General features: G+C 43.4%; 1 protein-coding gene across 1 annotated transcript in view; it reads left to right on the forward strand.

Annotated features, from left to right (window-relative positions):
* Vipr2 (vasoactive intestinal peptide receptor 2) overlaps positions 1–24201 on the forward strand; it is an 80403-nt gene that overhangs the window by 38659 nt on the left and 17543 nt on the right. The window contains exon 5 of the mRNA XM_041638971.1: positions 16238–16335. Within this exon, the coding sequence (XP_041494905.1) occupies positions 16238–16335 (98 nt within the window). The remainder of the gene's footprint in view (positions 1–16237; positions 16336–24201) is intronic.

Raw genomic sequence — 24201 nt, forward strand, 5'->3', positions numbered from 1 at the left:
TGGAGGAGTTGCCATTTTAGACTACAAGATATAGTGTAGAGCCATAATAATGAAGACAATATGGTATTGGCACAAAAACAGACATGCAGACCAATGGGATAAAATAGAAGACCCAAGCAAGATCACTCTTAACTACAGCCTCCTGACATATGACCAAGAGGAAGAAAAATATATACTGAAGAAAAAATAACATATTCAACAAATGGTGCCAGGAAAACTGTATTTTCACATGCATAAGAAATTAGATCCAAGTGAATCAAAGGTCTCACCTTAAAACCTGAAACACTAAGCCTGCTGGAACACATAGGCAGTTCTCTAAAAGATATAGGTGTAAGAAAGGATTTCTGAACAGGGCTCCATTTGCCAAGGAACTAAGGCCAGCAATTGGCAATTGCAACCTCACAAAACTAAAAAAAAAAAAATCTTCTGTCCAGTTAAGGAAACAATCTAGTGAAGAAGACCCCCACAGAATAGAAGAGAATCTTTGCCAGCTGCCAGTCTCGCAGAGAATTAATATCCAGAATATACAAAAAAACCCCTCAAAAATCAAAGAAACAACCCAAAAAGTCAAGGAAACAACCCAATTTAAAATGGACTAGGAATCCAAATAGTTTTCAATAACATAAATTAAGATAAATACCTCAAAATTGTTCAGCATCCTTAGAATTAGGGAAATACAAAGTAAAATAACGTTGAAATTTTATCTCATCCCACTAAAAATGACTAAGATCAACAGAATAACTGACAACAAATGCTGGCGAGGTTGTGGAGAAAGGGGAGCACTCATCCACTGTTGTTGGGAGCACTCATCCACTGTTGTTGGGAGCACTCATCCACTGCTGTTGGGAGCACCCATCCACTGCTGTTGGGAGCACCCATCCACTGTTGTTAGGAGCACTCATCCACTGTTGTTAAGAGCATTCATCCACTGCTGTTGGGAGCACTCATCCACTGATGTTGGGAGCACTCATCCACTGTTGTTCGGAGCACTCATCCACTGCTGTTGGGAGCACTTATCCACTGTTGTTGGGAATGCAGACTTGTGCAGTCACTCTGAAAAGAGTATGGTGAATTCCCAAAAAATTAAAAATAAAAACAAATCTTCTCTTCCATATGATGCAGACAGATCATTTCTTGGTCTCAAAGAACTCAATGCCCTATTCCACAGGTTGTTGCTCAGCCATGTTTATTGCTGCTCTATTCACAAAAGCCAGGAAACATAAGCAACCTAAATATTCTTCAACTGATGAATAGAAAATGAAAATGTGGTACATATCCACTATGGAATACTATTTAGCAGGTAAAGAGATGGAACTATAAGGATTATATTGAGTGAAGTAACCTAAATGATCAGCTTCCTTTCTTATACAACCCAGGTACCAGCCAGGGATGTTACCAATTATAGTGAAATTGCCCTTCCCACATCAACAAATTATTCAATAAAATGTCTCACACACATGCCCAAAAACCAATCTAATGGAGCCAATTCTTCAATTGAGGTTGCATTTTTCTAAATGACTCTAGTTTGTGTCAACAAAACCTAACCAGCACAGCTGGCCGATTATCAATATGACATACAAACACATCAGTATTAAAACAATAACCTTTCCTGCTTTGATTATCCCCTATGATATCATGTTACTATCACAATATAAAACAGTACTATTTTTAAAGCCCTGTTGTCTTTTAAAATCTCAAATACTTTAAAAGTTCAATATCTCTTTTTTAAAAAATATCAAAGGTTCAACCGTAGGATCCTATGGAATAAAAAAAGCAAATTAAATAATTTCTTTTTTATCTTTTTTTTTCTTTTTTATTGAAAAAAATTTTCCGCCTCCTCCCAGCCTCCCATTTCCCTTCCCCTCCCTCTCCAGTCTGAAGAGAAGTCAGGGTTCCCTGCCCTGTGGAAAGTCCTATGTCCTCCCCCCTCCATCCAGGTCTAGGAAGGTGAGCATCCAAACTGGCTAGGCTCCCACAAAGCCAGCACATTAAGTAGGATCAAAACCCCGTGCCATTGTCCTTGGCTTCTCATCAGCCCTCATTGTCCGCCATGTTCAGAGAGTCTGGTTTTATTCCATGCTTTTTCAGTCCCAGTCCAGCTGGCTTTGGTGAGCTCCCAATAGATCAGCCCCACTGTCTCAGTGGGTGGGTGCACCCTTCGCGGTCCTGACTTCCTTGCTCATGTTCTCCCTCTTTCTGCTCCTCACTGGGACCTTGGGAGCTCATTCTGGTGCTCCAATGTGGGTCTCTGTCTCTATCTTCATCACCAGATGAAGGTTCTATGGTGATATGCAAGATATTCATCAGTATGGTTATAGGATAGGGCCATTTCAGGTTCCCTATCCTCAGCTGCCCAAGGAACTAACTGGGAACCTCATCTTGGGCACCTGGGAGCCCCTCTAGGGTCAAGTCTCTTGCCAACCCTAAGATGGCTCCCTTAATTAAGATATATACTTCCCTGCTCCCATATCCACCCTTCCTTTATCCCAACCATCCCATTTCTCCAAGTTCCCCCCATCCTCCCCTTCTCACTTTTCTCTCCCCATCTCCCCTTACCCCCATCCCACCCCACCCACAAGATCCCAATTTTTTGCCCGGCAATCTTGTCTACTTCCCATATCTAGGAGGATAACTATATGTTTTTCCAATGACATCTTGAATTTTGCATGCAAATGGATGGAAATAGAAAACACTATCCTGAGTGAGGTAACCCAGACCCAAAAAGATGAACATGGGATGTACTCACTCATAATTGGTTTCTAGCCATAAATAAAGGACATTGAGTCTATAATTTGTGATCCTAAAGAAGCTAAATAAGAAGATGAACCCAAAGAAAAACATATAGTTATCCTCCTGGATATGGGAAGTAGACAAGATTGCCGGGTAAATAATTTCTTACTACAAAAGAGGGTACCCAGGACATAAGAATAAAACAGTAAGCAAACTCAAACTCCAATAATGTACATAGTTCAGTTCAAAATCTAGAACATACTTACATCTTCTGGGTTGCAAAGACTTTATTAGATCCTCCTTCCCCAGCTCTATCATGGCACACACAGCTTGTCACCCAGACTCAGGCCAGCTCCACTCTACACTGCTGCTTTCCTTGGTGGTCATTCCTCGGTCCTGGCATCTCAAATATGCGAGGGCCTTGACATCTACTGAGGCGGCATCTCCAACAATGGCTTCTCCTGGCTGCTTCAAAGATTCCTACCCTGCTCATAGTGCCATGCCTTGGCTTCTCATCAGAACTCTTCCTGGTATTTCCACTGTACCAATGATGTCTCCTGACCTCTCACACTGCAGAGCCTCGGCTTCTTCCAATGACCCCTTCAATCCTGCAGCTTCCATACCACCAACACCAGTACCACATAGGAGACACTTGCATACTCCCAACTTCAGCCACCACTTGGGTGCAGCTTTGGCTCCCTCTGGACCACAGTTTCAATGTGCTGACACTGAGGAAATACTTCCCAAGGCATTTCACCCAAATGAAGCTGGTATCTTGTTAATCATAGCTGAGTCTTCAACCCCAGCTAAACAACATTGATTCCCCCAGTAAAGCAAAGGTTTCATTTCTTTGGGGGGACTCCCAAAAGTGGCAATGGAAATATCTCCAACGCTTTTCTGCTCTTAAGACCCTTTCCTCCTACTGGGTTGCCTCATCCAGCCTTGATGTGGGGGTTTGTGCCTGGTCTTATAGTATCTTGTTGTACCATGTGTGGTTGATGTCCCAGGGAAGCCTGCTCTTTTTGGGGGAGAAGACAGGGAGGTATATCTGGGAGAGAGTAGAAGTTGGGGGAATGGAGGGAGGAAATAAATTTTTTAAATGTTAAAGATTCTTGAAGGGCCCCGAGAAAATCTTTGTTACCCTCAGAAACTTCACAAGCCAGGCCTCTACCATCTTCATTTCTCTCAGCAGCAGCATTTAAGTTTCCACAATAGCCCATTAAGCTCCAAAAACTCAATGACTTTTCCAAACATTCCTACAACCCTTCCCCAAAACATAGGCAGGTCTATCACAATATCCTATTCTCTGATAAAAATTTTTGTTCTCCTTTATTTCTGTTGCTGTGATAAAATATGAATAACAGCAACTTAAGGAGGAAAGGGTTGAATGCATCTTATAGGCTTTAGTCAGTCATCAAGGGAGGCCAGGGCAGGAGCTCAAGGCAGTACCCTAGAGGCAGGATCTGGAGCAGAAACCATGTAGGGATGCAGCTTGCTGGATTGCTCATTTTGCTTTCTTATACAACCTAGGACCACTGCCCAGAGGCAGTACTGCTCACAGTGAGGCTAGGCCTTCCTACACCAATCATTAATCAAAATGCCCCCACAGTTGTACCCACAGGCCAGTCTGATAGAGGTAACTTCTCACTTGAGGTTCTCTTTTCTTAGGTAACTCAAGTTTGTGTCAAATTGACAAAACTAATGAGCACACTGGGCATGGTGAATATAGAGGTGTAATATCAGCTTTCTGTCAAGAGCAATAGACAAATTACACAGGCTTCAGGAGAAAACAAAACTAACCCATAACAATAACTAGTAATAGCACATGCAGGAAATAGGCCAATAATGTCAAAAGAAATCCAGAGAGATATTTTTGATGTGAAAATTCTGTTAAGTGGAAAACCATCTGTTGCTGAACAAGGAGACAAGACTAAACACAATCTCACCAGAGTGGCCAGCAGGCTCCCGCAGTGCTGGGGACATCCACTGAGATGTTCTCACTGGTTAGGGTAGAGAGCTACATATCTGTTGCTGACTGGCTACAATATGCCAAGCTGTCATCCATGGCTTGAGGCTAAAACTGCCGCAGCTGCTAAGAAAACAGCCTCTGTGAGTGTCTCGGCTGATGCAGCTGCCAACTCAGGCATAGGTCAGCTTTGGCCTCCCTGTTTAATTTTATTTTCATTGAACAGTCATCGCTCTCCTCTGGCCATTCTCTCTGTGAACTGAGACTGTCTCCAGCTGTTAGGTATTACTGTTGGCCACATCACATTCCTTTCCTATGTACACGGGATGTCAAAAACCAGAATCCCAATAGATGCTTGGAGTGGCCATGGTTATGTGGTTTGGCTATCTGGTTCTCAAGATCAATGAGTAGTCTGATGAATCCAACAATCAAGAAACTAAGGAGGTACCATCATAGGATTGCAGCTCAATTCTGAGTGCTCGGTGCCTATATTTACCAAAAGAAAGACAAGCTTTTCCAGTCGGTCTTCGTCTTCCTAGTGTGTAGCTGGGTTTGAGATTTTCTCCAGACTGCAGAAGTGTGGGGGAGTGGAACACACTACCTCTCAGTTATCCAGTAAGCAGCCTGTGGCCCTATGATGGTGTCATACAAATCTAGCTAAAGAACCCGTGGCTGCTGTCATTTACAAAGGCTGCAGTGAATAAGGCCTCTTCCAACAAGGCACAGTGCGTTATGTGGTTGCTATCTTCTCCAGTAAGTTCTGATATTTGGACAACATTGCTTTCTTTTGGAAAATATTGATACTGGTAGAAACAGTCTGTGAATGTTGCCTTAGTTGAGGCTGCCACATTCGCTCGGTGCAGGTGTCACTTCAAGAGGCAGCACTGCAGGGTTTCCACACCAGTTACATCTCCATTTGGTGCATCCAGAGACTTAACAAATGTTTCCATGGAAACAGAAGAAAAACAAAGGTCAATAGTCAGAAGAAATTGCATACCAGAAAAAGAAAAGGCTTCTGACTTCCAGCTCCCACCACCCCTGCATTGTGGGACCTATGCCTCTTGCAGTTTCAGCTAGAAAATCTTTGGCGGTACCTTCAAGTGTGCCAGGACAGTGGCTGTGCAGCACAGTGTGACAATTGTCAGCAAATATAGCAGTGATAGTTTCTCTAAAGCTTCTAGATCCAACTGGACGGACTCAAAGAAAGGGGCAGCCTCAGTTCCTTCAGTGATTGCAAATAAGAAGAGTGGAATAAAATGGAAACATTAGCTTGAAAACTCATAGGAAGACGTTTTAAGAAAAATGGTTTAGAGGGAAAATGAGAGTTGAAGGCGCTGGAAAGGGCTGGAGCCACTGTCCGGGGTCAGTGTAGTTCTCCAAAAGCAGTTTTCTTTCTGGAATCACCTGCTCCTGCAGAGGCAAACACGATGACTAAGCAGTTCGCAGAGTAAATCCAGCCTCTCTGAACTTGAGCTCATGGTTCACAAAGCCAAAGCCTTTGCCCAGTCCCACAAAGGACCTTCAAGTCAGCATCAGTGATGCCCAAGGAGGCTTACTGGCTCTGTAAGGTCAGCTGTAGCCTACTAGAATTGTCTGGAAACAAGGAATCTCACATTAGACTTTGAAAAGCTCCTCTGGGCCAAGGAACCGCCCGATGTGTCCTATTAGTGGAGAACAGAACCACCATCACAACATTCCACAAAAGTTAGAATATGCAGTAAAAGTTTCTCTGTTCATTTTGTTTATAAAAGCATACTTTGCCAATGGTTCAGAAAGCTCCAGTGAAAAGAGAACATGGGCTCTTTGAATCTAGGAAACAGCACATCAAAGGATTGGTTTCAAACAAAAAGTCCTAAAATTATTTCTTGGATTGGTCAATTCCATTATTCTGACGATTTCTGTCCAACCAAATTCAAGACCTTGAAGCTGTCCAAATGCTGCTCTTCCCCTTCTCCCATGGATCCTCTTGTAGTGTGTGATAGCTCCATGCAGAACCTTCCAGAAAGCACCAGAGTAAGAGAGGAGGTGTGGAAGGGCTGTGGTGAAGACTGACAGGGCTCAGTACACACAGTGCCCTGAACTGGCCTGACAGCATGCCCTCAGGTCACACTGGATTGCCGGGTCTCCTCCATTTTTCTGGCAGGTCTAAGCTAATGACATCCATCCACCCAGACGTAAGGTAAAAGAAAGTTAGCTGTCATCTGCTTCCCATGCAAGAAGCCTAATTAATTCAATCTCTCTCTTTGTTTATAAACAGAAAGAACAAATTCTTTTGAGCTTGCTGGGAGCCCTCTGGGAAAATCCAAGTTAGTATGAAATCAAAATGCTTTATTTAAGATTCAATTTGGAGAAGCTTGTCAAAAACAACAAAAAATCATAAAAGCACTGTTTAAATAGGATCAAAGGCAGTTGTCTGCCTAAAACAGTGACAGATTTTACAACCAAATAAAAGAGTTACATAGTTATTTAAAAGACAAAGAGAGAATATAACTTTTTAATAATGAACCATAAAGTAAAGAAAAGCCTTCAGAATCTCCTCTTAGGAGCTGAGAGTTTCCCTGGGGGATGTACTTCCCTGGTAGACTCCTGCCTACATACACCTATTACTCAAGATCATGAATTCCATCATCAGCAGAACACAAAGATAAATAAGTCCAGAAATGGTGGAAGCCATCACTGGACAGGCAGGAGGATCCTGAGTTCAAGGCCGCCTTGGGCTAAATAGGTAGTGCCTAGTTCAAGAAACTCAAGAACAGGAAGAAAGGAAGGAGAAGAGGGAAAAAAATTAGACAGTATTACACCTTTTCAAAGAACAAATTCTGGATTTTACATTAATGTATTTTATAGTAATGCTCATTTTTAAAATACTAATAGTTCCATCGAAGCCTGACCACAGAAGGTCCTCCCTCCCCTCCTCTGTCTCTGCTCCTCGTCCTTCCCTTCTGCTGTCCATAGAAGCTGATTGTCACACAGGCACTCTTGGATCGTCTGACCTGTGAACACAGGGGTTTTTATGGAGGGTGCGTGTGTGTGCTTGTGTGTGTGCGTGTGTGTGTGTGCATGTATATGTGCGTGTGGCATAGAACTGTTGACTAGCAAACCAATTCTCTTCAGTTCTCTCTCAAAACGTAGATTAACATAAGCTTGACAGCTAATGTAACCAAATTCCCTTTTATTTTAAATACTCTGATTTAATCCATTTGGGTTTCTTTTTCACTTTTATTGCTAAGAAATGTTTTAACACACAGTTTGACAGTTTAAAAATTTTATATGTCTGTAGCGTGTGACACTGATTATTTTGAATATGTCTTTTTTAAACTAAGAACCAGTATTCTTACTTACTCAAAATTATCCAAATCATAAAAACTTAAATATTTCTGAGCTAATTTCTATTTTCATTCCTAATTTCTACTTTTTTTGAATATTTATATAAGTATTTTCTTTAAGCTAACTGAATAGAATTCTTCTGAAAATTAATTTTACCCCTGTTGTCTAAGGATAAAAAGCACCTTACATAGAGACAGAAGCAGAGACCCCATAGCTTTCCATTTGCAATATCAGCCATGTGTCAGTTCTATAACAAAGAATCCAGTGAATATCTGGGTCCAGCCTGTGCTTCTGAAAGCTGAAATATGCTAATCACTCGGGTGCCCAAAGCCCTTTGCCTTGGATTTTTAATTTCTGCATGATATGGATCCCTTCAGAATGACTTGATCCTTAGGAATTCTGTCCCATGAGACTCAGACCCTCTTTCAAGCCTTCCCAATAACAACCTTAAGCTGACAGCTTCTCAGCGCCATGACAGGTCCAGGTGATCTCTTCAAAATTCACCCATTTTTCCAAGATGGCACAAAACTCTGGAATGGAGTAGGCTAAGGGCCAAGAGAGAACCATCATGGCCTTAAGCCTCTGAGATGCCCTACCCCAGTTCCTAATCAAAAGCATGGTGCTTTCCCTACTGTTGGGCTGTTGGTGTGGACGCTGTTTAACAGGCTAACGGTAGTTCCAAAACTCTAAGAAGGATCTGCAAAGGCCATGTGTGGAAACCAGAAATCAGACTAACATGAAATAAGCCATTTGTTAGTATGGCCTGGGTTGGATAGTACCCCATTTTATTCCAAAACCCAAGCCACTAGGAATCGGCCGATGAATGCATCCCTGAAGTTAGTGTGTGCTGTTCCTCCGCCATCCCCTGCCTTCCAGTACCTCAGACAGAACAAGTCCCCAATAAATGCTATTTAAAATGGGCAGAATTTTGAGCAACAGTTTTTCCTTTATCTTTTGATACCCTTTTGTTGGTTCAAATAAGACAAGTTCCTGTATGATTATGGCCATCATTAAGAGGACTTTGTTTTGGTCCAGACTACTCTGACAAAGCATTGCTGCTGGAGTGTCTTGTTACCAACATAAATGTGGTTCTCACTGTTCTAGAAGCTCAGGTCCACGGTCAGGGCACTGACAGATGCTGGGTCTGATGGAACCTGACCCCCACCCCAGAGAGCTACCTGTGCACTGTGTCAGGGATGATCCATCCTTTCCTCATGAGCTCATCCCTTAAGATCTGGTCACCGAGCAAGGCTCTGTCTGTGGATGGCGGGGAGGGCACATATACTGAGGCCACAGTACCCACCAACACAGAATTCCACTTATTTTCATTAATGAGAAAAAAGATACCAAGTCTGAGGCTCCATTTTACTGGCCACTGATAGGGCTGGCAGACACTCCTCAGTTATTGTTCACTTGCTTTCTTGTTCGGTGTTAGTTTCTCTCCTTCACCAGTTTTCCTGTGGGCATTTTTCCCTCCCTGCCCAGTCAGCACTTTATCCACTAAGAGCCTTGCTTTATTCCCCCCCCACACACACACACACACACACTGGTCTCCATAATCTGTGAAAGATAAGTTTAGCAGTACAAGTCGCAGTCTGCTTGCCTTTTCCTTTCTGGACTCTTCCTTCCCTCTATCCTTCAGCCATCCTCACACTGCGAGCAGATGCCCAGACACCTCGTGTTTCCTCTTAGCGAAGCCTCACATCAGCCAGCTAATATACTTGGAATGCATTTGCAGGAACTCTGATAAATCTGATATAACTTCTCACTGAGAACTTCATCCTTCTCCCAGAATTACATCCATTTTCCTGCCCTCTCTAGTCCTTGGAAGCCCCCTGAGGTCTGAAGCTCATCCTCACTGCAACCCATCACAGCTGAGTCCCAGCTTTCTCAGGTCTTGTGCCCATTGCCTAGAAACCCGGGATTTTCTGCCACAAGAGGGACTTGTTGGTTGTAATGAGTCTTACTGGGTGAAGAGAGGTATCATTGCCCCACAGTGGAGTCCTCATACTGACTCGGTATCTATGTTGTACTCTGTCAGTTCCTTACTTTGGGACATTTTTTAAAGTTTATTTATAGACATTTTGCCGCATGTGTAGCTGGTGGTTTTGTTATTTTCTGCTGTTGCTTCATGGCTTTCTGGGTGTGAGCTTGCCCACCCCAGGAGCAGCTGTGCTTCTCTCTTTCCAGGGAGCTGCTGTCTTGTATGTCTTATGGTATGGGTAAAAAGTGGAAAGCATTTTCTTAGAAGCAGCAGGGCACATCCCTGACTCTGATGGGGGAGTTCCAGAAGAGGCCCCGGACCAGGGTGGCCAGTTTACAAAGATGGCCTGTGGGAAAATACGGAGGTTTCCTAAGATGGTCAAATAGCCCCATGACTGAAGGGACTGTGAGCACTGTCCTGGTCACTCAGTGGTATTTACTGCCTGTGTCTAAATTCATTTCCTTGACCATGGGACTAATGCCTTCATTTGCCACACCAAAATATATGCTCACCTTGATCACCTGAGTTAAGTCACAGTTAGGCTAACCTACTTAATTTTCTCACAAAGCATTAACTAGAATGATCCTTCCACCACTGACCTCCATCCTTCCAAGTGTTTATGAGGAACTTCCCTTGGAGGTCAAGCTTTGAGTCAGATTTTAGAAAAAGATGTGAGGTAGATAAAACACCAGCAAGCCAGCCTGGTCCCTGGCACTACCAGGCAAAACTGTCCATTCCTGTGGCCACCAGAGTCCCTGAACCCAGGCAACAGCCATGGCTTTGAAAGAGAGCCTGTTTGCCTTCAACAGCTGTTCCATCTCAGTTCCTGGGCCAATTGATTGCTGCGCTAATCATCTAAACTTCACAACTCCCTAATTCATGGGTAATGCTTCATTCACTAAACACCATGTACTTGTGCCTACTGGGCACCCAGAGCTTTATGAGCTTGTCGGAGCAGAGCGGCTCTGATGAGAACAATACCAGTAGGGCAACTGGGACTTCAGCAGAGGGGCTTGGGGGCCTTGGCAGAAGAGAGAGTGTCGTGCTGCAGGGGTTTCAGGGTGGTCCGGATACTCAGTGCTCCTTTCTCTGCTGTCCTGTGTCTTCTCATTAGTGTTACTTCATTTGTTTGTTTGGTTTGGTGTGTGTCTGTCCCGTGCATGCGTGTGTGTGTCTGCGCATGCATGCGTGTGTGTTTCTGCATGTGCATGCTTGTGTGTGCATGTGTGTGTCTGTGCGTACATGCATGTGTGTCTGCACGTGCATGTGTGTGTGCATGTGTGTATGTCTGCACGTGCATGTGTATGTGTGTGTCTGCACGCGCATGCGTGTGTGTGTATGTGTGTGTCTGTGCGTACATGCATGTGTGTCTGCATGTGCATGTGTGTGCGCATGTGTGTATGTCTGCACGTGCATGTGTGTGTCTGCACGCGCATGCGTGTGTGTGTATGTGTGTGTGCTGGCAGTGCTGAGTACAGAACACAGGGACTTATACATGCTGAGCATGTGCTCTATTGTTAATATTTCTCCCGGATGTTAAAGTTTCTCACTGGATGCCCTTTCTGTACAAATTTCAGTTCATCAGAAATTTTACTGTATGCACGAGGACTGCTGTCAATCTCTGTGCACACAGGTCCCTTGAAAGCTGTGCTCCCTGTCTGTTTACATCACTGACATCCCCGGCTCCAGCAGGCACTTGGGCGAATGTTTTAGGTGAATAAAAGGAATGGATATATTGACTTCAGAGTCATAGTTGTTTAGCCAGGTGTACATGTATGTGTGTGCATGCATGCATGTGTGCACGTGTGTGTTATTCCATTTTCACACAATGAATGAGTGGCATGATTTTTTTGAGATAGTATTCATTTGTTATCTTGGAGTGGAGTCTTAGAAGCTCAGGTACAGAGGTGATGATGACATTCACAGATCTCTGGATTGCTGATATAATGTCTGTGGTACATGTGCTGAAAGCAGCGGTGCTGAAATACCTTTGTCACCAAAATATGTTGTTTTTATTGGCTAGGTCGAAGAAACTTGTACATTTATTTTCCTATGGAGGCCTTGCTAACACGTCTGTCCCTTCAGTCAGTAAGACATGCATGCATTCCTACACCAGCAGGGGAGACTGGTGTGTTCCCAGGGAGCTGCTGTGGGACCTTGGACAGCACCAATCCTGAAATGTTTGCATGATGACAGGGCTCCAAGCTCAACCTTCCATCCCATGCCCAGATTTAGCTGATCAGATGGTGTCCCCAGTCCTCCCAGACAGGACATCATGAGGGGCTAAGAGGCCACACTAGTAACAGCACTCCAGAGTTTTGTGTTGCCAACTACTATGGGCCAGATGAGGGTAAGGAGGTAAAGGTGAGGTAGGGGATGCTTAATCATAGCAGGTTTTCCAGAAAGACTGCCTAAGGCCAAATATAATCAAGTGTAAACTTACTAAGTATGTTTGCACCGAAAGAATTCAGAGAAGGGAAAGTGACTGTGGTACTTTGAATGAGGTGGCCCCATTGTCCCCAGCTGACACTCTCCAGGTGGCACTATTTAGTAGGTGTGACCTTCCTTTTAGAAAATGTCGCTGGGAGCAAGGACTGAAGGTTCAAAAGTCACATGCCATTCCCAGTTTGCTCTCTCTGCCTCATGTTTGCCATTAAAGGTGTGAGCCTTCAGCTTCTACTCCATCTACTACGTCTGCTGCTTGCTTCTATACCTCCCTATCATGGATGGACTCATCCCTCAGGAACCATAAATCCAAACAACTCTTGCTTCTATAAATTGCTTGTCCATGATGTTTCATCACTACAATAGAAAGTAACTAATACATTGACCAAACAGGGTGCTGCAGGGAAATGATCATGAGCTATATAGGATGGTATAGTGGTTTGAATTATAATGACCCCCATAGGTTCATATATTTGAATGTTTGGTTAGAAAGGATTAGAAGGCATGGCCTTGTTGAGTGAGGTATGTCACTGGGTAGGCTTTGAGATTTCAGAAGCCCATGCCACGTCCAGTCTCACCTCATCTCTCTGCCTCCTGCTTGTGGATAAGATGTCAACTCTCCTCTACTGATCCAACACAGTGCTCATAACTCACCCTCTGCCTGTCTGCCTGCCCATGGCCATGCTTCACCACAGTGTTCATAACACACTCTCTGAAATCGTAGGCAAGCTCACAACTAAATGATTCCCTTTATAAATTGTGTTGGCCATAGTCTCTTCATTGCAATAGAAAAGTATCTAAGACAGAAGATAAGAAGAAATGGGAACGAGGGAGTGGGTATGTCTAATAGGGGGAAATGGGAATGAGGGAGTGGGTATGTCTAATAGGGGGAAATGGGAACGAGGGAGTGGGTATGTCTAATAGGGGGAAATGGGAACGAGGGAGTGGGTATGTCTAATAGGGGGAAATGGGAATGAGGGAGTGGGTATGTCTAATAGGGGGAAATGAGGAGACTAGAAAGGATGTGAGGAGAAGGCAGATGAGATGAGGATTATAAAGAATGAGAGTAAAACTTTTGGGTATATACCCAAAAGATGCTCAGTCATGCCACATGGACCTAAATGCCCCTCTACTGAAGAATGGTACATTTACACAATGGAGTACTACACAGCAGAAAAAAATAACAAAATCTTGAATTTTGCAGACAATGGATGGAGCTAGAAAACATCATATTGAGTGAGGCAACCCAAACCCAGAAAGACAATTATCACATGTACTCACACATAAGTGATTTTTAAACATAAAGCAAAGAAAATCAGCCCAGAAATCACAATCCCAGAGAACCTAGACAGCAATGAGGACTCTAAGAGAGATGCACATGGATCCAATCGCCATGGGAAGTAGAAAGAGACAAGATCTCCTGAGTAAATTAGGAGCATGGAGACCTTGGGAGAGGGGAGAGGAAGAGAGGGGAACAGCTCAATACAATCAATAAGAAAGAATGAGGGTGCAGATAAGATAGGGAAATGGGGAGGAGGAAATAAAGTGGGGAGACTTCTGTAAATGTAAATGGAGGGGAAGATAAGGGTGAAGATGGGGTGGGGAATGAAAAAAGAAGGATGAGGGGGCTTTGAGGAGAGAGAAGGAAGCAATGAAGCCATGGTGGTGCCACTGCAGATGGCAGAGGGTTGTATGGACTTCTATGTTCTCTACTTACCTGGGACCAGCACTTTATGGGATGCTAGTACCAACAAGGAGAATTCCCACAATTCAACATTAATAGGGTGATGCTTTCAAACATGATTGAATTGTAACATGAGCAAACCTAACAGACCCCTGAATAGCTTTTAATAATATTTTTATTTTTAAGAATTTAATACATTATAAAATATATTTTGATCATATCCATCTCATCAACCTTTCCCCAGCTTATCCAGGATACCTTGGCCCATCTCCTCTCCAATTTCATGTTTTCTTTTTTTCAACATCACTACCACCACCATCATCAGCCCCTGAGTCAAATTAATACTGACCACATGTGCCATGCACTGGGCATGTTACCATGCACTGGGCATGAGCTTATCAGCATCCATATCCCCAAAGAAAAGTGACTCTCTCTCTCTGCAGCCATCAACTACCAACAGCTTCACCACCACAGTGTGGCCTTGAGAGCCCTCTCCAATCCACGCTGGAATTTTGGCTGGCTTGATTTTTTGTAAGGCTTGTGTAAGCAACCACAGCTGCTTTGAGTTGATGTGTTCAACAGCGATGTAATTTCCAGAAGTCAGTATTTCATAACTTTCCTACTCATCCTCTGGCTATTGCATTCTTTCTGACCTCTCTTTTTTCTATGGTCCCTGAGCTTTGAATGGATGGAAATAGGTAGAGATGGCCCATCTACAGCTGAATAGTCATATTTACTTATTCTCAGTACTCTGACCACTTAGGAGTCTCTGTATTAACCACACTACCCATTGCAAAAAGAAGTTTTTTAATTAATCTTGAGAGCAGCACAAATCTATGGCAATAAGCATATTTAGAAGGCCATTTGAAACACGGCCATTTATTGAAACGCCAGTAGGTTATGGCTTATGGTCTCCCCAGTCATAGGCTCTTGACGAGGTTCACAGTACCAGACATGAAATCCCTCCTGTGAAGAAGACCTCTAATGCAGTAATAAAGTAGTTGGCTCCTCCATGATGATCATGTCACTATTGTATTAATGGATACAACTTGCCTAGCAGATTGGTATTGTAGTAAGATGCAAACTTTTTATGTTTCACTATCAGGGCCTCTTGTGGTCCAAGCTTGCTTCAGACTCTATGCAGTGAAGGTTGCCTTGAACTCCTGATATCCCAGCCTCCTAAGTCCTGGGATTGCAGGCATGTGCTACTGTACCTGACAGAAGTCTTTATTGTACCATAACCATGAGGTTTGATAACAGTAGCTATGTCTATTCTAGGACTTTTTGACAAAAATAAAATCCATTCTAAATGAATAGGTATATTCTCCATTTTCATACATGAGTTAGTTTTACCAAAAAGTACAGAATAAGCATGGCTTGGAACACGGAGGGTGGTACAGCCTATTCAGATATCCTGTGAGTGCCCGGTTTTCTCTCTTATGACCACACACACACACACACACAGAGAGAGAGAGAGAGAGAGAGAGAGAGAGAGAGAGAGAGAGAGAGAGAGAGCCCATTTTTATAGTGTCTCCAGTGGTTCTACAGCAGTAAGTATGGGTCTTCTGTCCCATATCTGGTGATTGCTTGGATGTTAGATTCCAGCCATGAAAGTTACTAACCTAAGTGTCAGAAATAAAAATTGCAAGGTCAGCCATGCTATAAGGAGAGACCCTCTGGGTAACTGATCATGTACTTTTGACGCCATGTGATTTTCCATAAGTCCATATGTGTGTATCCGCCTGGTCTTGCTGGGAAATGCATTTCCAGAAGACTGTCACATTCCTACTGCACTGAAGGGACCCCACCAGTTCCAGTCATATTGACCTTCCTTTTTCTTGGCCTTGGTGGTAGCCAATGCAGCTCCCTTTAAAATATTTCTTTACAAAAATCATCTTTATAATGACTTGTAAGAAAAGATAGGTGTTCACAAAGTGACGGTCCTTCTGGACTCCATGTGGAGTGGGATTACACAAGTGATCCTGCCTCCTGTCTTGAGCACTCTGCATATGTGAGAGTACAAACAGGAAGGACCTCAGAATGTCCTATTGCTCCATAGATTTGGCAAGCAGCTTACAGATGTGCTTTTATTTCCTTATAGATCACGTTTTATATTCTGGTGAAGGCCATTTATACCTTGGGCTACAGTGTTTCTCTGATGTCTCTTACAACAGGAAGCATAATTATCTGCCTCTTCAGGTAAGGAGCAAAACTGGGCAATTCTGTAAACAATAAGAAACCAGCAAACTTACCTATAGGATTTTTGGTACCTCAGAGGGTTAGGCCCCTGACTTGGAGCCCTTCCATGTGCCAAATGATAGATTGTTCTTGGGGCTAGAGAGATGGATTATTTGCTCTTGCAGAGCACTGGGATTCAGTTCCCAGCACCCATATTGTATCACACAACCACCTATCACTCCAATTGCAAGGAATCTCTTGCCGCTTTCTGGCCTCCGTGTCCACCCATACACACATGATATACATAAACTCAGTTACACATATGCACAAATATAAATAAAATAGGGTACCCTTGAAGAAACCTAGCAAGGAATACATTACTGGCAATTTTTGCCTAAACATTTCCCATTTCTTTTGTAAACAGGTAATGTTGCCCTTTAGTTCAGCAATCACTTATTAAACAAGTAGGTGATATACAAAAACATGGAACTATGAATACCGGATGATCTGTCCTTTCCCTTCAGAAGCTTCTGGGTGCTCTATGAAGATGTGTTGAATCTAAGAGCTTAAAGGGAGGAATCACACTGAATGGGTTCAAATCCTGTTTAGCCTCTTTGTATCTGTGTGACCTTGGACAAATTGTACAATCCCTACGTACATCTATAATATTATATATAATATAATATACTACTAATTGGGGCACTCCAAAGGGTCCTTGAATTTGAAGTGCTGCAGATTGGAAGGGCGTGGGTGGCACAAACCCAGGACAGGAGCCCTACAATCCTGTCTGACTGTTCTCTTTCTGGTAGTGAGGTCGGATGGTGCCCCATCACCGCCTGTTCAGGATGAGAACCTTGGTCCACAGGAGCATAAGTGGATACGCCTATGGGATGATTACACTGAGCACACTAGCATTTGGTGTGAGTCCCAGGGCTCCCATCACCTCTGTGTTCTCTCTGCTGAGGACAAGCACAAGTGTTGTGTATGTGAGAGAAAGTCATTGTCGACAGAAGGGACATTTCTGTCATCCACCAGTGAAGGAGCTGGGTATGCTGGAGGACACAGCCTCGAAGCTCCGCAACCACAGACAAGTTACACCGTTCCTCCTTCGGGATGTTAACATGACTGCTATATCACTATGTGTTAAATTATCTCTGTGTTCTAACATTCTTTTGAAGAGAAAACTGTTAAGAAATGATACCTAGAGAAATAAGCTGCTGTGGGGTAGCATGGAAAATATCTATTTCCCATCTTGAATAAGACATTCTCAAATCTCTGTCCCTTCGCATTTTACCATGTGGCATGGCCAGCCAAGCCAAAGGCCTTTGGAGCTTTGCATGGGTGATTTTGACCTTCCAGAGAACCTGCAATATTTTTTTTCATGGGTAGCCATACCATCTCTTAGATTTGAACATAACCCCCGCCCCCCATTTCAGAACTCTTCAGTTGAAAAGAGCCTTTGCCCTGCTAGTGCTCCAGGCACAGAAACTGGAGCTCAGGCACTTTGGGGGGCTTTTTATCTTGCACCTTTGATTCATGCCACCTCTTGTCTGTCAGAAGTGATGCTCAGTGAATATCCATGGAAAACTAAGTATAAGTCAATTCTAAGGTTTGTAATATGAAAACAGCGTGTTCTGGCATGTTCTGCTATTCTAATTTACCCAGAAAACAAAATTAGTTGTAGTTGCCAAACATTTAATATCCCTAATAAGCCTTTAGAAAAACAAAACAAAAAATATTGGATAACCAAGTACTTAACTGACACAGAGAAATGGGGCAGCTCATGTCCTAGATCAGGTCCCAAACTGTAGCATAGACAGACCGTGCTGGCACATGCAGGGTCCCTTTGTGCATTAGAATCAGCAGAATGATAGCTGTGATCTAAAACATGGCAGACAGCTCCTGCCAACAGAAATTGCTAAACTGGGCCTCATGGATATTTCATTCCATCCCACACCTTCATCCAATAAGAGAGTTTTACCACCCTGAATTTTAACAGGCAGAGTGAAGGCCAGCAGTTACTAGACACTTTAGGACTGAAGGGCTGCTGAGAGGAGAACAATGCAAACAGGTTATCAGCATTGTGATAAGTGCCACGTATCCACAAAGTCTGCTCTGGACATGTGGAGTGAGCCACCACAGCTCTACTCATCCAGGAGCCACACACTGTTGATATCTATCAGACCAAGCCTGGAATGACACTTGACAGTGACCTCTCAGTGATGTCCCACCCTGCAGCCCCACTCTATGGAAACTAGGGTGAGCAAGGAGGAAGGAAGGAACAACAAACACTAAAGGAAAGGACTGGGTATTTGGAAACATGAGAAGCAGGGGGCGGGGGTCATAATAACACTCACACGAGGAAGTGATGCTGAGGAGAGATGCCTGCTGTGTATACGCACCTGACCAGCAGGAGTCACGAATCCTGCTGCACAGAGCCAGCCATATATTTCATGTGCGGAACCAAACACATCTTAGTAACATAGACATTCAGTAAAAAGGATGTGTCCTCGCTCAACTTGTAACATGGGTAAATACAATAACTGGCTCGAGATGCAGGACGCTGTCTGAACCAGAAGCCCTCCATAGCTATCTTCGTCCATAACACCCTCTGCCCCAAAGGTGAGCAACATTCATTCATTACACATACACCACGCTTTCTTTATCCATCTACCTGCTGATGGACACCTAGACTGATTCAGACTAGTCACAATAAATACAGATGTGCAAGGGATTCTGTGCTGTGCTTATTTATAGTGTGTCGAAAGCTGTCCTAGTTTACCTGTGTTGCTGTGGAAAACAAAAACACTGACCAAAAGCAAATTAGGAGAGGAGACCCTTTGTTTGACTTAAACTCCCAGGTACAGTCCCTCACTGAGGAATGTAGAGTGAGTCTACATTCTAATTTTCTTAATAATAAAAACCCAGAGTCAGATATTAGGGGGTGAAAGCTGAAAGATCAGAGAAGCAAAGCAGCCAGCCACTAGTTCTTACCTCTATGAAATCCTCAGACCAGAAAGAGGCCGAGCTCCTGTCTCTTCCCGCCTTATATTCTTCTCCCTGCCCAGACATCACTTCCCGTCTGTCTGTACAGACCTTCAGACCTCTATGGTTAACTAGTAGCTAGCTCCACCCACTGATCTTTAGGCAAGCTTTATTTGTTAGAGTGCAGACAAGATTATCACCACAGAGGAAACTGAGAGAAAGAACTCAAGTTGAAAACTCAATCAGAGCCACGGAGGAACACTGCGTGCTGTCCCACTCCTTAGCTGACTGTCTTACAAAGCCCAGGTCCACTTGCCTAAGGAGAGTGCCACCTCAGTAAAGGCTTCTTCTCTAAGGTGGCTGACTCTAAGCTGTGTTAACTTGACAATTAAAGCTAGCTAGGGAAATCCACTTGTTGACTTGAAACACACGCGCGCGCGCACACACACACACACACACAAACACACACACACCACTATTAATTCCTAACTTCTCCTTTCCTACCACCAATATCTCAGGTAATATCACAATATAAAACATGGTTCAACTTTAAAAAAAAAGTCATAGTCTTAAATTGTTCTGTGATATTTAAAAGTACAATTCTCTTCAAAAAGCCAAAGTCTCTCAACTGGAGTATCCTGAAAATCAAAAACAACTTAACTACCTTCTTATTCTGAGTGGGAAAAAGCAGGGAATAGGAACAATCAGATCAGAGAAAAAAAATCCAAAGTCTAACCATGTAAATAAAATTCTATAGCTCAGTGTCCAATATCTAGGAGTCACCCATAGCGCTAAAGGGTTTGGCAGCCAACTCTCCAATGCTGCCACTAGCAGCACACACAGCTTGTCTGGTGAGATCCAGTCAGCTTCACACCTGCCACTATCCTTGATGAACGAACCACAGCCCTGGCATCTGCAATACCCTTTGGTTCCCGCTGCAAATGACATTGCACCGTTATCAGTAACCTCTCTGGAGGCACCAGGCCTCAGATACTCTCCTGGCCCCCTCTGTCCTACTTCTTTCATGCCTTCGAAAGCAGCACTTTGTGAGACACTTCTTACACGCTGCCTATTTTGACTGTCACATTGCCGTGTAGCCTTGGCCACCTTATGTTACAGCTTCTGTGTGCTAGGCCTGAGGAGATACTTTCCTGTTGTCCTGATGATGCATAGAAGAGTTCACCCCAGTGGTGCTCATCTCTTGTTAGCCACAGCTGAACCAGCAACTGTAGATTCTTAGTCTAAAATATCACAAGACTGACGAAGTCTTTACTTCCTTCTGAAACTTCCTAAGCCCTGCAGGCCCCTCCTATTGTCTACATTTCTCACCGCATTCTCGAGCCCAAAACGCTCTGAACACTCAACAGCTTTTCCAGCTCAAAAGTTAAACTCTCCCAAAATCATCAGGTTATCACAACAACAGCATCATTTCTCCAGTAGCAACTTTGTCCTGGTTTGAACTCTGTTACTATAGTGAAACACCATAACCTCAATCATGTTAGGGAGGAAAGGGTTGTTTGGCTTACATATCCAGGTCACGGCCCATCACTGAGGGAAGCCAGGGTATGAACTCAATCAGTAACCTGAAGCAGAAACCATAGAACATGCTTGCTGCCTTGCTCCCTTGATCATTTTCTGAAACAACTGTGGGCTGGGCCTTTCCACGTCAATCATCAATCAAAGCAATCCTTCCCAACCATGGCCACATGCCCAACTGATCTAGGTTATTCCTCAGTTGAGGTTTCTCCTTAAGATGACTCTAGATTGTCTCAAGTTGACAACTAAAACTAACCAAGAGAGGTATATACCTAGGAATTGTATTGCTGGATCATATAGCTAAGCTAATTTTAGTTTTTGAGAAAGCCCCACACTGACTTCCAAAGTCACTACACAAATTTACTATCTCACCAACCTCCTGCACATATAAATAGTAGTAATTCAAAAACAGCACATAGTAGAAGTAAATAGAACAGGAGATCCAAAAATAAATCTACATAGCTATACCACCTAATTTTTGACTAAGTTATCGAAGCCTGCATTGGATCAAAGACAGCTTCTTCAGCCAGTGGTACTGCTAAGCCTGGCTCCCAACATGTAGAAGATTGAAACTAGACTGACATTTCTCACTGTGTGTTAAATGCAGCATTGTTAAGCTCACACTTAGCATAGTTATTACCAACTTTGAGTTTTAATCTTTCTCTTTGTTTTCTTTCTGTCAGAAAGTTATTTATTCCAGTTTTCCTCTTTTATACTTTTAGCTATAGATTCTATTTTCATTCACTTATAATCTGACATTTACAATACATTCCCTCCTGATCCCTCTCCTTTCTCCTTCCCTCCCCCTCTCTCCCCACTGCCAGGCCACAACACACAACACATTCTCTTATTTATAGCAGTTAACCTCTAAACTACTTTTTACCACTTACCAGTCAATTCAAGCACATTACATTTTAACTCCATGTACCATTCATGCCTTTTTTGGTTTTGTAAATTTTAATTCCATATTGAGATCCCATAGACATTATTATTTTATGCTGGTGTTTATTTAGCAAGCCCACATATTGCTCTCCATTCTACCCACACTTTCTTTCCTGCTGGGCTCATCCCCCTGCTTCTCCTGAGCCTCCCTAGCTGCCTCTGGTTACAGTCTCATTGCAGTGAATTCTCAAGGCTTTTTGCTTGCTTTTTAAAATGATATTTCTGAATACTGAGGATAAGATTGTGTCTCTTAAGAAGATGCCTATGGCACAAGCTTGCTCCTAAAAGCATGGTCTTTTCCCCTTGAACATCTCTCTGAGAGCCACCTGCTTTGTGCAGCTCGCACTCATTGACTTGCTCCTGAAAGCATGGTCTTTCTTTCCCCCTAAAGCATCTCTCTGAGAGCCACCTGCTTTGTGCAGCTCACACTCATTGACTTGCTCCTGAAAGCATGGTCTTTCCCCCTAGAGCATCTCTCTGAGAGCCACCTTCTTTGTGCAGCTCACACTCATTGACTCGGTGGCATTTCTTCTGTATCCGTCTCAGTGTCAAGCATCTCATCTGTTACTCTGTGATCTGTTTCAGAAATTCTTGACTGGAACCCCCTGAAAAATTGCTTCCATATCATATTCTTCTCCTGGAACACCATCCTCCCTTGTGTTTGGTGTTTTGACTTTTTCTCATATATTTCCTTACCATTCTCCTATCTTCCCCATTATTTCATGTCTCTCCACTTAAATCTAGACATGCGCAACAGACCCAGTTCATATAGCACTTTCATTTGCAAAGTCTGATCTTCTGTTGGATGTTTCTTTCATTCTTGAGACCAGAGGGACTTGTGGGAGCAGGTATTTCAGGTTGTTTTCCTTTTTAAGATGGTTTTAGTGTATTCTATGAGCGCTTCATGCATAGATGAAATGCATTTTGAGTATATCCAGTACCCTCCCCACTTCCAACTCCTCTCAGACTCTTTACATACTCACTCAAATTCGTGTCCTTAGGTTTTTATGATGGATTCCTAGCTAGTGTTTACTTTCAATTTAGCACTATCAAGAGTCACTTATAAAGAGGAAGTCTCATTCGAGAGTTCACATTGGGCTGACCATGGTCATATTTGTGGGGAATTGTCTTGACTGATGACTGAGGTAGGAGGGCCTAGCCAGTTGTTGGTGGCACCAGCTCTGGACAGGTGGGCCTGGGCTATATAAGAAAGCTAAGTGAGCAAGCCAGGAAAAGTAAGTCACTAACCAACTCTCCTTCATGGTTTCTGCTCCACGTTCCTGCTTTGAGTTCCTTCCCCGAATTTCCTCAGTGATAGATTATTACCTGGAACTGTCAGCTTAAATAAGCCTTTCCTCCCCCACTTTGTAGTAATATTTCATTTGTATTTTAATAAGTAAAGCTTTCCTGAAGTTCAGAGAGTAAAACAGCTGCACTGATCAGGCTTACAGGCCAGGCAGCAATGGCACACACCTTTAATCCCAGTAGCCACACTAGTTGGCCATAGAAACCAGGTGGTAGTGGTGCACACCCTTAATCCCAGCCCTAGAGGATTATAAAATGGGAGGAGACAGCTCTCAGACACAGTCTCATTCTGAGATTCCTGGAGGCAGGGTCGCCAGTTCGGACTGAGGTAGAGGTAAGAGTCAGTAGTTGCCTGTTTTGCTTTTCTGACCTTCAGGTTGAATCCCACTTTCTGTCTCTGGGTTTTTATTAATCATGCTTCACCTCTTGGCTTTTGGTCATGGTATTTATCACAGCAACGTAAATCAAACTAGGCCACGGGATAACCGATTGCCTTCTGACAGGATTTAAGATCTGTTACACAAGATGCAACTCATGCCTGGTGTTGTAAACCTGGCCAAGAACTTGTGGGTGCAGAGCTTCCCTGCCCTAGGGGTGAAACTACTACCTATATTGTGTTAAACGGACACGAATCAAGATCCCTTCTGAATACCCATCTTTATACACACAGCTCAGTGCGGTTCTCAGCCTTTGCCAGAGAAGCTTGATTAATAATACAGATACATTGTTCGAGGTGCAGAGAATACATGACTGTAGACTGGGTGTGAAGCGGTGCTTGGTGGCCTCATGCCCTTTGTGTGCATGGTGTGTGCACTAATATATGCGTGTACACAGTGTGTAAGAGCTCATGCATGTGTGTGCATGTGGAGGCCAGAAGTCAATGGCTGGTGTTTTCCTCAATCATTCTCCGCTCTGTTTCTGAGATAATCTCTTGCTGATCTGGAGTTTACCGAGTCCCGAGGATTCTTTAGTTTCCACCTCCCCATGTTGCTCCTGGTTGTTTCACATGGGTCTAGAAGATCTAACTTGGGTCCTAACACCAAGTGCAACAAATACTTCACCAACAAAGTCCTTCCAGATTCTTCATGTGCTTATTTTTTAAATATTTATTTATTTATT

Source organism: Microtus oregoni, unplaced genomic scaffold, assembly GCF_018167655.1.
Source record: "Microtus oregoni isolate MIOR12 unplaced genomic scaffold, Mior012 000056F_ref0000123, whole genome shotgun sequence".
In the NCBI taxonomy this organism is placed as follows: domain Eukaryota; kingdom Metazoa; phylum Chordata; class Mammalia; order Rodentia; family Cricetidae; genus Microtus; species Microtus oregoni.